This window comes from Prionailurus viverrinus, chromosome A1 (genome assembly GCF_022837055.1).
Source record: "Prionailurus viverrinus isolate Anna chromosome A1, UM_Priviv_1.0, whole genome shotgun sequence".
Taxonomy (NCBI): domain Eukaryota; kingdom Metazoa; phylum Chordata; class Mammalia; order Carnivora; family Felidae; genus Prionailurus; species Prionailurus viverrinus.
This window is the reverse complement of record NC_062561.1, coordinates 162732318-162750704: the sequence shown is the minus strand read 5'-3', so window position 1 is coordinate 162750704 and position 18387 is coordinate 162732318. Positions and strand designations below refer to the sequence as shown.

Genomic DNA, 18387 nt, shown 5'->3' with positions numbered 1-18387 from the left:
GTCTCTCTCTCTCTGAAAAATAAAAAAAAAAAATTAAAATTAAAAAATTTTTAAAAATATTTAAACTTAATCCCTTTATTCCAAAATTTAAATGTAATTTATTCTCCAGTAGTGCATACTTCTTTTCTAAACCTATATATTCTCCATATTTCATCTCTTGCTTTCTGTATTCTTTCATGTATTGTGCGTGAAGGAGGTTTTTAAATGAAATTGGAGTCAGCATTCAAAACAATATTACATGAATGTACTAACACAAAGAGAAACAGATGGTCAAGAATACTGTACACATGCTTTGTAAACCAACTCCCACAGATTGCCTGTCTTCAGATTTTTTTTTTCCCAAGTAGAATCAATCATCAGACAAGTGATTTCAGATTCTTTATTATGGAAATATTCCTCTTGAGCACCAACAACAAAAACAAAAAGCCATTTCAATTACATTTCCATGTTAAAGAAAGTTATGTTTCACCCTCTTGATAAGTTTATTGTTATGAAGTCTGAGCTAATTATCTCTATCAACTTATATTCTCATTCAAAGAGTCAGGAAAAAAGTTTCCTGACTCTCATTCCTGAATTTCTATTATATCAGTAAAACGAAAATAAAACAAATCACATAAAATAAATGGTTGTCTTAGGCAGTGCCTCTAAACTTCTGTGAATTTCATGACTGCTATATTCATTTAAACTTCATAGTTCACATTCTAGATGGAAACCTTATGATCATTTCTCCCTGCTTGTTAAAATTTATCAAATTTAAAAGAAGTAACTATTAGGCTTTTTGTTTTGTTTTGTTTTCTTTTGTTTTGTTTTGTTAGATGATTTGGCCCTAGTATATAGTGCAGGCAATAATCCATCAAGTTCTTTAAAAAAAAAAAAAAAAAACAAGAACTAAACTAAACTCAAATTCACTAGTTGAGTGAATATTCTATAGGTATGTGCATAGGTACTGTGTCTGACTTTCTTAATATGCATCAACATGATATACATGCATTTGTACATAAAATTCATAATTTATAGTGAACTGTTATTTGTATGAGATCATCCAATTTATCCAATATTCCAGAAGGTAAGATGTTTTGCCTCAAATTTACAGATCAGGAAACTGAAACACAGATAATCAGATATTAAGGGTGGAGGGATTCTCACCTGAACTAACTGAATAGGATTCTTGCTAAACACTAGAATCATTAAGGAGGAACACAGAAGGCCAAAGGAGAGGCCTACTTGAAAAGAGAGCTCAGAGAAGCATAACTCAATTTGGTTGAGACAAGAAGCTTCTAGCTAAGAGTACAATTGCTACATATATGATAACATCATGTTTAACCTTTTGAGGATCTTGCAGACTGTTTTCCAAAGGGTCTATACCACTTTACTCTCATGTACAGGCACCAACAATGTATGAGTGTCCAATTCCATAATATCCTTGACAATACTTACTATTATTTGTCTTTTTTATTATAACCACCCTAGTTGGTATGAAAAAGTATCTCATTGTGGTTTTGACTCACATTTCCGTGATAGCTAATGATGTTGTCCATCCATATTGGTCATTTGTATATCTTCTTTAGAAAAATACCTATGCCTTTGCTCATTTTAAAATTTAGGGGTTTTTTTGTTTTGTTTTGTTTTGTTTTGTATTTTTATTATTGACTCATAGGAGTTTATTAATTTTGATGCAAGTCTCTTATCAGATATCTGATTCACAAATATTCTCTTCCATGAGTTTTTCACTATTTTCATGGTATCTTTTGGAGCACAAAAATTTATAATTTTGATGAAATCCAATTTAATTTTTCTTTGGTTGCTATCTGAAAAAAAGCTTTGCCTAAGGTCATCGTACTTTATTCCTGTATTTCCTTCTAAGAGTTTTAGAGTTTTCATTCTTGGATTGAGGTCTATGATCTATTTTGAGTTCTTCTTTTCATATGGTATGATGAAGGCATCCAACTTCATTCTTTCAACAGTGCACCTCTCAGTTAAAGTACAGTTAGTTACACAGTAGCTTGATCTTGTAGTACTGTTTTCACTTTTATACTTTTCCATTGCAAAGAATAGCATATTGCATAATGTAGTTGTCTTTACGGCTGTATTTGATTGTTTTATTTCCTCAGAAGTGCAAGAACATTGTTTTGTTTTGTTTTTATTTTTACTAGTGGACTTTCATTTAACAACTAGTTTATAAATGTGATTTATAAATTAAATTATTATACTTAAAAATGTATTGAAGGGATTGGCATTCAGTGAGGCTGAAAGAGAGTAAAAGGAGGAAAATTAGCATTGACTCCATCAGCTTGGAGTTTCATCAAAAAGAGATGGCATCTGGAGGGAAAAATACACAAGCCTTTATTAATATTTTGACTTAATGAAAACATTAAGTACCACCTATAGCCCTTCAAAGTTTCAGGGATAGGAATATAAAATTTCCCCTAATTAATCTGGTGGAGGAGAATTACAACGGTAGTATTTCTAGTGAAGCCAGCTCTGGAATATAATGCAGACCCCAAAGCCTGCATCAGTGGTGTTGCCTTGGTGATATTCCTTTATGGGGCTTTTCCCTCAGCTGGAAGCCCCTTTATCAACTTATATGCTCATAGAAAGCTGTTTATTGAGTGATAAATTTATGTCACGGACAAAGCAATTGTCTAAATGGGCAGTCCCTTCACTATTGCACACTTTATGGCAGGAATAAATATAGAGAATAATGATCTACATTTGACTAACCTCCCCACATGTGATTATTTTGATACTTGCTGGGAAAGCTTTAAAGAACTTCTTAGAACTTGCTTATGGCTATCTTGATTCTGTTCCTTCACTGGGCTTTGAGAAGTCTGATCTTTGGCTGATGTTTAGTTTGTATACTTAGCTAGCAAGCATTTTGCATTATCGAATGGATTATGGATCACATTAGTTAGTCTTGACTGCTCTTGAAATAGATTTTAGCACAATCCCTATTTGGAAGGTTAATGTAACCTGACTTATTGATGAAAACTGGGCATACTCATTTGTAAATTGTCCAAATCAAGCTAAAATAAGGACATCAGACCGTTAGAAGAGTTGTTTACATTTTATCATAGTAAAAGGGACTTTTATTAGGAAGTTGTCTTTATGTTACCTAGGGAATGTGGAAATACAATCTCTAAGTGCCTTCTTGGAAGTTGTTTATGTAGAGAAAAAATTTCCATGAATAAAATACTGCTATCATTTTTATCTTTCAATATCTAACCCATTTTTGATATGCTTTAAGATTACCTACCCCCACTTGCTTTTAATTATTTTTTTTCTTTTCTTGTAGGACCCCATGTCCTATGACAAATGATTTCATTGTTTCCTTTTCATATTAATAGGAAAAATGAAAAGTTTCCATAATTTTTGCTTTTCAAAAAGCAATGTGATCTCATAAGGAGGATCCTACATAAGGCTGTTTAGCATTAACCTTATTTAACTCCTTCATCATGTTTCAAAAGACCATCCCCCTTCTGTTTCCAGTATTTCACCTTTTGGATGCCACTACTTCCTCATTCTGCAAGTTCAGATTATAAATTTCAGTTTGTCTTTCAGACTTCAATTGTGTTAAAAAAGAAGGTCATTAAAACCTGTGGCTTTACATCTACTTTTTTTTTTTTTTTGGCACAGCCCCCATGCACCAATTCAAGTTTTTAAGCATTATCTTTGAGAAATTCCAAAATATATTATCTTTAATAACTTCTTTTAAAAGATTTTAAAACTCTTTTTTTAGACTTTTTAAAGACTTTAAGTACATCCAATGTGGGGCTCAAACTCAAAACCCTGAAATCAAGAATCACATGCTCCACCAACTAAGCCAGCCAGGAACCCCCATCTTTTGTATATTTAATATAGAATTAATCTGTATATTATAATTATTTTTTAAATTCTCCTCCACCAAAATCAGATCAACATGTGATATAGTTTTGGAGTGATCCATTTAAATTCTATTTGCATTTCTTTCGTGGTGAATAAAGTCTAAAGGATCCCCTTTATTTTTAATTTTTCTCACATCTCAGCAAGATTCCATTTTCTTGGACACTATTCTCCCATTAGCTTTATCTCTGAAATTGTGATGGATAATTTTATAATTTTTAAATAATCAAAAAACAATTTATTAATTTTTATGTAGAGAAAAATTTTTTACCTCTAGATACGAGTAATATAGGGAACTAGAAATGATATTAAAGTTTTTAACAGGGTGATTTTATCAAAGGGCTCTATAACATTATTGAAGAGATGAGCTGCATGTGATATCAGATTACACATTATAAAAGTTGGAGTAGTTAATCACCACAAGGAAAACATAGACTCCAGCTACAAATAGATTAACTGTCATTCTCCTCAATCTGAATTCAGAAATTGTGACCTTTTAAAAATGAGAGTTTTAGATGTAGTAGGAACCATATTAAAAATCTCATTTTATTGTTGACTAAACTGAAGCTGAATACATTTAAGTTGTTTGCCCAAGATCATGTAGTTAGTTTAAGGTAAAGCAAAGGCAGCACTCCAACTTTTCCAGTGCTTTTCCCACTATTAAATATTGTTACTCCGAGATTGCCAAACCATGAGTATGTTCCATTTTATTAACACTACAAATCTCTAAAACACCAGCAAGAATAAATTAAATATGCACTCATTAAGTATCTGCTGTATATCCAGGATGGTGCTAAATATCATATGTAAGAGATAAAAATAGAAGACTCATTCATCTCTGTTTTCATCATATAATAATGTTAAATTTCTCTATTATCTTACATTATTGAATGCAAATTAGGGGCACCTGGGTGGCTCAGTCAGTTAAGCAGTCTGACTTGATTTTGGCTCAGGTCATGATCTCATGGTTGGTGAGTTTGAGCCTTGCATCAGGCTCTGTGCTGACAGTGCAGATCCTGCTTGAGATTCTCTCTCCCTCTCTCTCTGCCCCGCCCCCCCCACTCCTGCTCACTGTCTCCCTCCCTCTCTCTCTCTCAAAATAAGTAAGTAACTTTTTTTTTTAAAGATGCAACCTATACCCTCATCTTCTCTCTTTACAAGTGAGGTATAAATAAATAATTACCTGGAAATTTTTCTAAGGTAAGCTTCCTTAATGTTGAATTTTTTTTGTGCAGACTTTATGGGGAGACAGGTCAGGAAGAATATTTTCTATGTGTTCTCCACCCAGTGGTATACTGGCGCTAGCTGGTACTGGCTGGCAAGAGTGGATTGTGTTCCCAACTCAGTGTTCACTGATGTCAGGTCAGTAGCTTGAAATCAACTGTGATGGGAGTATTTACACCACAGAAACTGGCAAAGGCAACTCTTTCTCAGCAACTCTTTCCCCCTGGTTAGTGACTGCTGGCTGTTAAACAATTACCAACACACCATGTATAGCATATTGGCTGAGCAAAATCAGACAAATTATTTACTTCCTGAGCTTTTCACTGCACCTTCTGCACAGTAGAAATGATAACATATACTGCAGCATATATAACAGGATTTTATGAGCAGCATGTGAAAGTACTTTAAAACTCTGAGTATAAAATATAATTACTAATATTACAATAACAAGAGTTATATGTTCACTGATAAAATATAAGACACTTGGCAAAACCAATATAATAAGAGGAGATCTTGAGTTTTGTATCACTGTGCCCAACCAGACTACATATGTGGCCAGGTAAAAAGAGGGCTGAAATTCAGAATTAAGGTCAAAGCCTGACTCTTGTGTTGGACACCAAATAACATAAATAGATACCAAATAGAATATAGAGATTATTGGGCCTAAATTAGTATCCCTATTCCTTTTTCCATGCCATGAAAACTCTATGCCTCTGATGAGTCAGGTTTATGAAGGTCAGTATAATAATGTAGAGCTCTGCATGCAAAGGGCACCTAGAAAAAATACTGACAAACTGACCCATTGAGGTTATGAATTCCTGCATTTTAATAACATGTCAAAATACCTTAAGAAGCTTATTCATATCTGCATGGAAATCCCTACCCTTTGATACAATGCCATTGCCTTTGACATTTGCAGTGTGGTTAAGTAAGTTATATATTGAAACTACAAAATCATCTTCTGACGTGGAACACTTTTGAGAGTGTTCATGGGAAAAGTGGGTCCTATATACTGGTCAGCTCTTATTTGCCTTTGAAAGAAACAAAAAAAGCCAAAAAAGCTACATGTGTAAAATACATCACCATTGACACCAGACTATTAATCACCAAAACACCATACAGAACTTTATTTTTTCCCATATGAACCCTATGTTGAAAATGTTCTGGGGAATTACTGTTCCAAGCTGAATTCTCTTGAGAAGCTAAAGAATCCCATTCATTTTTAGTTTAAATTGAAATCACCATAGCCAGATAGGGGTGGTTTAAAACCCGGTCTGTCACCTACAATCTCCATGACCTTAAACTGGTTATTTAACCTGTGAAGCCTCGATATCCCCATCTGTGAAATAACATCCATTCATGGGTTTGTGATGAGGATTAAAGGAGAAAAACAACATAGGTAGAGTACTTAACATGGTCTCTGGTCCTTTATACACTCTCAATTATTAGTGTTACCATGGCTACCTTTTATGCCACTGCTTATGTCTATATTCCTGACTTTATTCCTAGCTTGCCTAAGAACTTGAAATATGCTTCATATCAAGGTAGATTTAAGCATCTATTACTTTTTCTTTCAATGGAATAACATAAGGATTAATTATGGTGGACTGAATTATTCTCTGTGAGTATAGTGCTGGAAGTTTTTTGTTGTTGTTATTTGTGGGTTTTTTGTGTGTTGTTTTTTCTTTTCTTTTAAGAAATGATCATCCACCCTGCTTTTATAGAAAGATGGGCTATTTCATAATCTTAAGAGGTATTATGAACTTAACCAAAACAGCTTTAAAACAAAATTAAGTTTTCTATACTTTAAAAAGTAAATTCACATGATGGAGCATATTGCAGACTGGGAATATGATGGAAAGATAATTTGAACAGTTGAAAACAAAACAGCAGAGATATGCCATTTCAATATGCCAAGGATGATTGCTTTAAGTGTTATATTAGCCAGCCTATACACATGTACTTTTTCTAAGAATGAACCAACATATTAACAAGTATGAAGGACAGAATATTCAAAAACTCATATATAATATTCAGATATTATTAAAAATTAGTTTGGAGGCATGGAGTACAGAATTGGGGCAATGCCAACATCTTCTGCAAAGATGAATTATGGAAAGCTAATTTTTAAATTTTTTTAATGTTTATTTATTTTTGAGAGAGAGAGACAGAGCATGAGCAGGGGAGGGGCAGAGTGAGAGGGAGACACAGAATCAGAAGCTGGCTCCAGGCTCTGAGCTGTCAGCACAGAGCCCAACACAGGGCTCGAACTCACCAACTGCGAGATCATGACCTGAGCCGAAGTCAGACACTCAACCGACTGAGCCACCCAGGCACCCCTGGAAAGATAATTTTTAAACAATATCTCAAATTTCTGTAGACATTTCAGACCCAGAAGCCATATTATTTACCCTTAACAGAATCTTTCTGGGAAACAAGCACAAAGCTCAGTTGTGGGAAGATAAATATAAGAGGAGAAGTAGTGTGAACAAGCACCTCATGCTATATACTTCAATATTGCATTCCAGATAAAAGAATCACTGGGCTCATGAATGGAAACTTTGCATATAATATAACATTAAAACTGGAACAGTGGGATTCCATACTTTATATTCTAGGATATTTTAATATATATTATATCACATATAATATATATTATATATATTTTATGCATATTTTTATTATATATTTTTATATTCTATTTTATGTTTATATGGAAATTTCTATTTTTTTATTTTTGAAAGAATAATATCTTAAGAGGAAAAAATACCTATTACTTCTAAACTTCTACACTTTTTTGTTTAAATATAAACACTAATTAATATTCCTTGTGTGCCAAAATGTTGAGTGTGAACTGTCATGAGTGTATCAAATGTGGAATGCTGTTGAAGATAAGGTTTTTTTCTTTTATTTAGAAAATGTTGGTTGTTTGAAATAATATATTTTGGCTTATCAGGTGATCATTACCCAATTTTAATATGAGATAAAAATCTAACCTATTGCTGGCTTTAATGTCAAAACTACTATAAGTACTTTCTTTGCTTTTCAGTATATTCAAACCTGAAAAAAGCGAAGGAGAACAGAATGAGGAGCAGGTAGCACAGCAGGACCAAGAGTGTTTCACACAGTTTCAGGCAGTGTGCAGTTTCATGGAGACAGAAGATGTGAAACACCAATGGAATCTTACAGATGAAGGAAACTCCAAAGCCACACAATCAAATGCTTTTGTTTCTCAACTAAGGAAACATGCCCACTGAGGTTAAATGACATGACCACAGGGAACATATAGTTACAGAAGGCATCAAGAGAGAAGTGTGAGTTGGAATAAAGAGTGGGTTTTTCTGAAAGATGTTAAAATTCAACTAGTATTACTTACTATGTGTCAAGCTTTCTGCTATGATTTCCACACATACTATCTCTCTTACATTATCATGACAACCTTACAGGCTTAATGTTATTAATCAAGGCCCAAGGAAGAGAAGTAATAGCTTGCCCAAGGGCTCAGGCATTGATATATGATATCACAGATTCATACGCACTTCTTGTGACACAGATTTGGTGGATAGAGATATTGCAACTGCTAAGTTTGTTTGAAATAAGAACAATGGATATGTTGGAGGAAGAGTAGGTAAGACACCTGGCTTAGCAAGAACTGAGCTTCCATGGTGGGAAGTAGTGAGACCTATGGAGCTACTGCATGTATAAAAAGTTAGAAATGTTCAGGGCACCTGCATGGCTCAGCTGGTTAAGCATCTGACTCAGTTTTGGTTCAGGTCATGATTTCATGGTTAATGGGAATGAGACCCATGTGGGACTCTGCTCTGTCAGCTTGAGATTCTCTTTCCCCCTCTGGCTCTGCCCCTCCCCCACTTGCTCTCCCTCTCTCTCTCAAAATAAATAAACTTAAAAAAATAAAAACTTAGAAATGTTCAATAAAATCTAGGGTGAGTTTGTTTCATACAACAAGACAGAGTATTACAACATTAAAGCAGAAAGGAAGAGAAGGAGGAAAGGAGAGAGGGAATTAATAGTATCTGAAATAAAACTTAGCCTAGCTGGTAAAAAAATATTCTATGTATGTCTATGAATGATATATTAAGACTAAAACAGTCAGAGAAACAAGAGGATGCAGCACATTATAACAGTAGTTATCTGCATGTAGTTGACTTATAAGTAATATTTTATTTCTTCATATTTTCTACATTTTTTTCTTCATATTTTCTACAGGGAAGCTGCATTGATTTTGTGATGAAAAATATCAATTTCTATAAAAAGAAATACATACAGAGAAACTAGATTATTTGCTGAATTGAAAATATTGCCAAATTTGAAATTACAAGAGAAATGAATTTGAGATAAAAATTAGAACAGCTTATCCTGAATTAGAATATAAATAGTTCATTATTTTATAAATGCATTATTTTCAGTTCAATTTCTTCCTAATTAGGATTTAAATTTAAGTTAACATTCTATTTTTGATTAACTCTTTATAAGAAATTTGTGGTCTTTAAATGCCAGCTTGTACATAAGTAGATACTGAGCGATATGGATTTTAAAATTGTTCTCTGGATTTTGGCTTGTAAAGTTGGCAGATATTATCTAACTGATTGTGCTAATAGAGTTTAAAAAGAATATCCATTTTTGTCCTCTTCACATATGGAATGTGCTCCTGGGCAAATACTGAATATCGGTAATTTATGTTGGCCTATACAATGTCAGGCCCAACATTAGATTTATAATAAGCGCATAGGAAATTCTTACTGACTATATTTGGATCGGCTCCTGTGTTTTTTAATTTCACAGAATGTTATTAACTGTGGCCTTAGTTCTCAACTGCTTTAAGGTTTTGTTTCAACTTATCTGTTACATGTTGATACCATTTACTAAGGTCTGTTTGATAAATGGCATTTATTTTGTTCTTTTTCTCCAAAAATATCCTGAAAATGGGTAGTTAATTTTCTTTGAAATTATTCAAATTGTTTCAAGCCAAACATCAGACAGTTTTAGAATTTCTAAAGCAAAGTGTATTTACACCAGTGTTTGAACTGCATGGATTAAAGTAACAAGTTTCTAGAGCCTCTCTACCCATTACTTTCAAATAGGATGCTTTGTGATCTGAGTTTAGTTTTCAAAACACAATTTTTATTAATATTAATTAATTAATATTCTAGGTATATCTTTCCTATTCCAAAATTCACAAATTTATTTCCTCCATAAAAACCTCACTGAAGTCACATCACGTACTTGAGAATTGTCCCCAAAATTACATGTTTCTATTGTTTTCTTCTGGATGTACTGATGTCTCCACTATGCTCTTTTGCCTGCTAGCTTTTAGATGTCAGGCGTTTGAGGGTAAGGAGATGACTTCACTGATTTTCTGTTGTGGTATCATATGGGGTGCCCTGGATCAAAAAAGGTTGAGTTACTATGTATCTGTGATACTATTTTAAAACATTTAGGCCAATAATTTTGCCATCAGCGTTTTTTTTTTTCCCTAACACTATAATTGCTTATTTGTATTCATAAAAAAGTTGCTTTGGTATTTTGTCTATGAATGATCAGAGTTGAATGAATATTCAGGAAATCTTTCCAGAATTAGAAAATGCAAAGTGTTTATTTATAATGTGTTCTTGAAGTCACATATAATGTGACCTTGGAGTCCCATATAAATAATATGGCATTATACTATTTCCTGATAGCTTTTTTTCTCACTTTAGAAATAACATAATTCAGCACAAACTTCATATTGTCAGACTATTCCTAATCATTGACATTCATTGGTGGAAATAGTCATTTTTTGACTGAGTTTGAACTTGCTTCACCTGTTTTAAAAATTTATAAATAAATGCATTTTTTAAAACTAACCAACTTCATCATCTGACATCTGTAATCACACACAGATCACATTACAAAATTTTCCAATAAGAATCATTCTATGCTAGAACATCTGCTTTCTCAAAGCTGAGACAGCTTTGGTCTCTATCAGTCTCTTCAAAACCTTCAAACCATAGTTTAACTAAAACTTCTCACACAGAATCAATATCTGGGTTTCTTCATGATGTCAACAATGCATGCGCTATGGTTTTTGTTCATTAGCTACCTTTGTGTTATGAGAAAATTCTTATATAATCTTCTTTGAAGACTCCTTCCAAATGTTCTTTACTGAGAATAGGCTTTCTTAAAAAACTTTTGTTACAAAAGATCTATAGTGCATTTCATATGGCTCAAAACATTTAGCACGTGGCCTTTACCCAATTAGAAAACTAAAAGATGTGAAAGGTCAATCCTGGTTCAGAGAGGGAGAAATGAAGGGGGAAAAAAGAGGAACAATAATGGATAAGTATCTTTTCCCTGTTTTGGATGTTTGTAGGGAGGTTTCAAAGTCCAATATTTCTTGATCAGCATTCAGTAGTCTAGATGTATTTGATGTCCCCTGGAAAACGTCATAAATTGGTAAAAAAAAAAAAAAAACCCAAAGGAAAGAATACTGTGTAAATCCAAGACAAGTGTTTAAACACAGCAATGACCAAAATTTTATATAATCTTGCCCTTACATTTGGATGGCAGGGTATATATTTCCCCAAATAAGAGACAATAGTAAAAACAAAAATTAAAAAAAAAGAATTATTAACTTTATTTTATTTATAATTGGACAACTTTGAAAGTTAAAGAAAATCTATACCCTTCCTCTTTTAGCTGTTTCCACATGAGATAATGAATATGCCGAGAAATACTGGAAACCCCGTTCTTTGCCAGGGGTGATGATTAACTTGTGAATTTGCATGCTTTTCAGGTGAACAAAGTTTGACAACAATGATGGATCTGAACATTTTGGAGTATTTTATCACCTTTGAAAATGAACAGTATAAAATACTTATCAGCATTAAATTGATTTTGCTTATTTAACAAAGCGTTAAACTGAATAAGTGGTGAACTGTTTATGTTCATATGTTATTTGTTTTATGTCGTTGTTCTGTGGGTTGAGGCAACATTTTTAATTAGCTTTAGTACAATGGGATTTGGACAATTGAAATGAAATAAGTCAGTATAATGCAAGTGAAGCATTTGTTTGGATTTTTAATTGAAATATCAGAGATTTTGAAAAACCCAGGGGCAAAGTTTCAAATTTTCTTTTTCTAGGAGAATTACTCAATCTTTGCCCAATTACTGTGTCTTTTATAGTCGTATTTAACACTTTCTGAGAAGATTCTATTCTGTATATTATGTATTTGGTGCTAATTCATTTTGAATATGAGATTCTACAGTAATATTTACATACTTTCTAGGTCCCCTGTTTATTTATATGACATCAAAAATAAGGAAATAAAGGATAAGAGAAAATAACATAAAGAGATTAAATTTCTAAATGCTTAAGAAATATTTCTTCAGGAATCTTTTGATTGTTATTCATAAGCATACTTTTCAAATTTGATTTACTTTAATTCCACATAGTATACTTTGCTGTAGGGTATGTTGTGTGTTCCTCTAAATTCTTCTCTTCTGTGTGTGTGTGTGTGTGTTTTCTTTTCCAGTTACTGGCTGACAAACAAAGTTCCCATCAAAAGACCCAGCACAGGTCTCCTCATGTATACACTTGCCACAAGATTCTGTGATGAAATTCACCTGTATGGATTCTGGCCATTCCCTAAGGATTTGAATGGAAAAGCCGTCAAATATCATTACTACGATGACTTAAAATATAGGTACTTTTCCAATGCAAGTCCTCACAGAATGCCATTAGAATTCAAAACATTGAATGTGCTACATAATAGAGGAGCCCTGAAACTAACAACAGGAAAGTGTGTAAAGCAATAAAGCACATTTGAAAACATACAAACAAACTGAATATGCACTTCTTTTCTGAAGATGCTTCCTAAGATTTGAAAATAGGATCCAGAACAAGACTGAGTTTCAGTATCCACCAATTATCTGAAAGGTGATAAAGGACATTTATGAGAAATCCGCTACCAGCTGATGAAATACCTGCAAAGTGCTCTAAAAAACATATTTCGACTTCAAGGGTCCTAGTAAGTGCCACTTCCACTAAGAACACAGTTTGAATGTATAATCAGTAGTGTTTACAAGATCCAACAATGCACTTGTCATTAGTTAATGAGGCAAATATGTTCATCACTGTTGGGCTGCCACGGCAATGCCAAGCACATTAGAAGAGTAACCCAGCCCTGGGGATTAAACCATCCTTGTCAGAAGAAATCAAGATGGAAATAGTTGGAGCAGTGAAATCCATAAGATTAAACAACTCAAGTAAATGCCTTCAGTCAGGACTCTGAGTCTGATCATGAATTTTATGTTTTTGTTTTTGTTTTTGTTTTTGTCTTCTGGAATCTCTTTTGGTTTGGGTATTGGGTGCTTAGAAATCCTTTCTGAGATAAAGATGAATGAGATAAATAACCTTTAAGAAATCATTTTTAAAGTTCTTATATTTTTAAAGAGCAATCACACAATGACTTTGTAAAAACGTTTTATTTGCACAACTCTAAACCTCCAGAGTTTTTCCCAGTGGTGTAGAAGGTACCAGCTAAACTGTGCCACTCAGTAATCTTGAGCCATTCTAAAGGAAAGATGTTCAATGTCATCTGAGATGGTAAAATTAGCAGGAAAAAAAAGTACTTTTGGTACCAAAGATTATACTGATGTTTCTACACAATAAACCATTCTCCTTTCATGAAAATAATGTATTAATATATTATGATGCTACTAATACAGAAGTTGTCTTTAAATATGTTGAATTCTTCAAACTCAAACTTTATTTTTATTTGAAGAAGACTTCCATAACTTTTACATTTCATAATAATTTTCTGGAAGCATTTTGCCCTTTAGGATAAATGTCAGACTGATAGGGCTGAAATCTGACTTCCAGTTTTTTGATATTCCCCTTATTACTCAAATGGAAAGATTGGCATTCTCTTTACATTACTGTTAAGTTTTCTTAGTGCAGAAATAACGTGATTAATAGAATGCTGTTTCCAAAACAGGGATGATTACTTTTAAGAGGTTTAATAATGAAACTGTGTCAGCATTTTGCACTTCAAGTGAATGAAGTTGACCAATATTTTCTCTGTGGTTAAATTTATTCACAGTACTACATTAATGTGTTTTCAAAGAAGCACATGAAATTATTAATAAAGTGATTCAAAAAATTTTAACATGTGATAGAATTGACCAATGGGCCAGTTTTCTGTTAACTTCTACTTCAGCGGCAGGTAATTCTGACAGTGAATTGTTTAGAAAGCAGAAGTCCTGTGTTCCCACTTCTACTCTTGGATTGAAACCCTTAGGTGACCTCTTGTTTCTTAGGGAAGGCAGTGTAAGAAAAGAAGAAATAGTGTGGGGAACATATATGTTTTGTTTCTTAGGGAAGACAGTCTGAAAAAAGAATAAATAGCATGGAGATTATATATATATATATATATATATAATCATAGAAAAGGATGTCCACAGTAGTACAGTTCTTAATATATTAATAATACATGGTATTATTTTTAAAAATATAAGAGAACCTTGGGTTTCAAAATCCTATTTTTTAGAATTCATGTGTCTCTAAGAAAACAAAATAGAATGCATGAAGGAGATACATAGCTAAAAATGCTATGAACATGATGCACTTTTATCATTAACCTCTTATTACCTAATGGAAATCTTAAAAGAATTAGGCACAGGTTTTGAATGTAAAGTTGAAAAGTCTGATTTATGTAACAAATCCAAAGTAGGTAATTTATAGAACCTTAATTTTTACTATTTGTGGGTAAGTTGTTGGAGTAGTCTTTAATTTGAATTCGATAGAAAATTTGAAGTCACAAGTAAATTCTGGTAGGTACTATCCATCTCAGAGCTCATTAAAAGTATGTCTTACAAAGCAGCAGCAAGGAACCTTGCCATTTTTACTGCATTATCAACAAATGTATTTCAACAATTTTAAGGCCACAGCAAAAGCATCCAGCCACTCATCGTTTTGTGCATTAATGTTTATCTCATAGATGCATTGAGTAGTGCCTTTTTAGCTTTGCATTGCTTTGTTACCCTATACTTTGTGTTCTCTAAATAAATTGCCCAGTTCTGAAAATGTTCAGCATATAAAAAGGGCTTCAGTATCGACTGAGACTACTTTTGTTCATCTCAGGGAACTTTCAATACTCAAGAATGAATTCAATTAAAGATATTTAGTGTTCAAAGAAAACAAACTGTACAAGACCATTTCATTCCCTATTGTATACCTTTCCATTTACCCCACCACCTCCACAATCTACTGTGGCCTTCTTACAGGGATAAGGCAAGGAGATCACTAATAGCAAGAAGAAGAATTCCGTTTAACCAATAAGGGCCAAAAGGGATCATGATAAAATAAAATTATACATACGTACTTGAAACATCTGAGTTTTTTTTTCTTTTGAGACTATCTATCATATGTTCACAGCTTTAATTTTTTGTTTCTTTTTCACAATTTACCCCTGTACCTGGCAATGCTCAGGCAGCTGATTGTGAAAGATTCTTGTCCTTTAGAGAACATGGTTGTTACTGTGCTGTTGACATGAATAGGCCATGGAAACATTTTCACCATTACCCAGCCTGTTCTATACTTAATATTATGTTGCTCGAATAAAAAAAAAAAAAAAAAAAAAGAATCAGTAACAGATTTTCCGGGCAAATCTAGTGATTCTGCCCATGGGACTGATGAAATTACTGTGGAAGTTTTTGAGTCTCAAAGAAGGTGCTGGGCATTCAAATGTCTTTCTGTATTGTATATCATATGAAATGTATATCAATCGCTAATGGGAATTTCTACATATATGCTTACATAAGAAATTTATTTAAATAATGCTATGGGTAGTGTACATACCAACTAGTTATTAAACTTCTCCACAGGAAAAGGGTGAACAAAGTAATTTATTTCTAATTGAGCCAGTTAGTCATAATGCACACAATGTGGTATTTGGTTCATAAGAGTTGTTTTCACGTGCTTATTGTTGGGGGTATCTATAATTGTGGAAGAGGTGTAGGAAGAGTTGCGTATTGTTAGTTGTTACCTCTACAAGTTTGAAAGTTTCCTCATTAGACCTTATCAAGTTACCAATGTTTTGAAAATTGAGTGAGAGAGGGTTATTGTGCATATCTGACAAAAGAAAATCCAAATAAAGCCCACCTAGAAATAGATATTTTATTATATATGTGCTATAGATATATCTATATAGTACAAATAGACATGTGTGATGCATATATACAATGTTATATATGTGTGTCTGTGTTATATACACAGAGTCTGTAATATACACACACTAGATTTGTGTTATGCTAACATCTTCAGAGGCTGTGCTGTTAAGCACTCTGGAGATAAGACCACTTTAGAATAAAGAAGTTCTTTTGAGACTTCAGTTACTAACCTGAAGAGGGATCTACTTTATAACTGAATTCTATTGTTCATACTTAGAGTGTCAATAAGGGTCTAGTATGGCCAAATCTTAAAAAAAGAAAAAAAAAAGAAAAATTAAAAATTAAAAAAAGTTTTGAAGCTGGCAATGTATTTGACTTAGACTTTTCAGATTGTGGCTCCGGGCCCTGTGTCTCCATTTAAGTAGCACCTTTTAATAAATACTGTTTCTTTGTGTAGGCAAAAAGCACAAGTGTTTCAAATGTATATAGCAGGAGAAAAAAAAGAGTTTACAGAGATAGCACTGCTGCACAGGATAATTGCTACTGAGTATTTCTTAAATCATTTGTGGAATTGAAAGATGAGATTTATTCTGTCAAGTTCATTCTGTTCAACACTGTTTCCTATTGTTTATGTATAGCAATTGGGTGTAATTGTTTTATCATTTGTAAAATTGTAAAATAAATTAAATCCCCCCCTTTTTTTTCCAATTCTTCTCTTATCTCTTACATTTAAGCCCTCGGTTCCACTTTATCTGTCATTATAAGGAACAGGGGTTTTTGGGATTTTTTGTTTTTATTTTTATTATTTTTATATAAGAAAGTGCATAGAGAGAGAGAGAGAGAGAGCGCATTCCAAATAGGCTCCACGGCCAAAGGCAAGCCTGACATGTGGGTGCAATCCCACAACCCTGGGATCATGACCTGAACTGAAATCAAGAGTTGGATGCTTAACTGACTGGGCCACCTAGGTGCTCCTCATGAGGTCCCTTTTATACCATTCTGCACTTGTAAAGCATTTGCTAGAGAACCATTAACAATGGATAATGAATATAGACCTTATTTGTATTTACATGATTACTTTTTATTTATAAGGATCCATATGTCGTGGGTAATCCTTATTGATTCTTGGGATAAAATAAGACCTGATGTGAAGCTGTAAGATGGATATGGCAATATTTCAGTTTTACAGATGAGATTGAGAGGTTATGTGATTTGCTGAGGGTCACACAGCTTAGAAGTGAAAGAACCAGGATTTGAATCCAAGTGGTCTGACTTCAGTGTCCACATTCTTACCCATCACATTTTGATGCTGCCTCTTTTTATTTAATGAAATTATTATTTAATGAACACAAATCAAAAGCATAAGTAAGTATATAGGAGGGGTATATAATTTAGACGTTGGGACTGTCTGATAAACTATCCCTGTCCCAAGATAGAGCAATCATCCTCTGTGTCTTCCAAGTCAGTAGCTCTCTCCTAGATGGTGCTAGATAAACATTGCCAATTCTTGCTCCAAACTCTTCCTATATTTTTTTCATGCAAGTTTGATTACTTTTATGTTAGAATCTGACTTTATGTATCACAAAATCTACTACATTACAGCTATATAAAACTCTCATTATGAGATTCCTATGCAAACATTTGATTGAATTTGGGTGTTTCATTCATCTCTATTAGCAACTACTGAAATATCTTAAGGTTGAAGTTCTGCAGATGGCAAAGTTCATGCATTTCCTATATTTTAAAAACTTTTTTACTAGTGTCCTCTTTATAAGAATAGGAGTAATTAAACTCCAAATTAAGGGGGCAGCTTAATGATTTCCCCTATTCACTAGTTTCAATATGCACAAGCCCATGAAAGAAAAACAATCTTGGATGTAAGAATAAAATTGTTTGATTCATTCTTTTATTTTTAACATTTATTTCTTTATTTTGAGAGAGAGAGAAAGAGACAGACAGACAGACAGCATGGGTGAGGGAGGGGCAGAGAGAGAGGAGAAAGAGAATCCCAAACAGGCTCCATGCTGTCATCACAGAGCCAGACCCTGGGCTGGATCTTACGAACCGTGAGATCATGACCTGAGCTGAAATCAAGAGTCAATGCTTAACCACTGA

At 33.3% G+C, this 18387-nt stretch overlaps 1 protein-coding gene across 1 annotated transcript in view; it reads left to right on the top strand.

The window, feature by feature from the left end:
• Window positions 1–16980, top strand: part of ST8SIA4 (ST8 alpha-N-acetyl-neuraminide alpha-2,8-sialyltransferase 4) — a 98458-nt gene extending 81478 nt beyond the window's left edge. Inside the window, 1 exon segment of the mRNA XM_047854309.1 lies at window positions 12636–16980. Coding sequence (XP_047710265.1) covers window positions 12636–12918 — 283 coding nt within the window. The 3' untranslated portion in view covers window positions 12919–16980.
• The last annotated feature ends 1407 nt before the right edge of the window (window positions 16981–18387 follow it).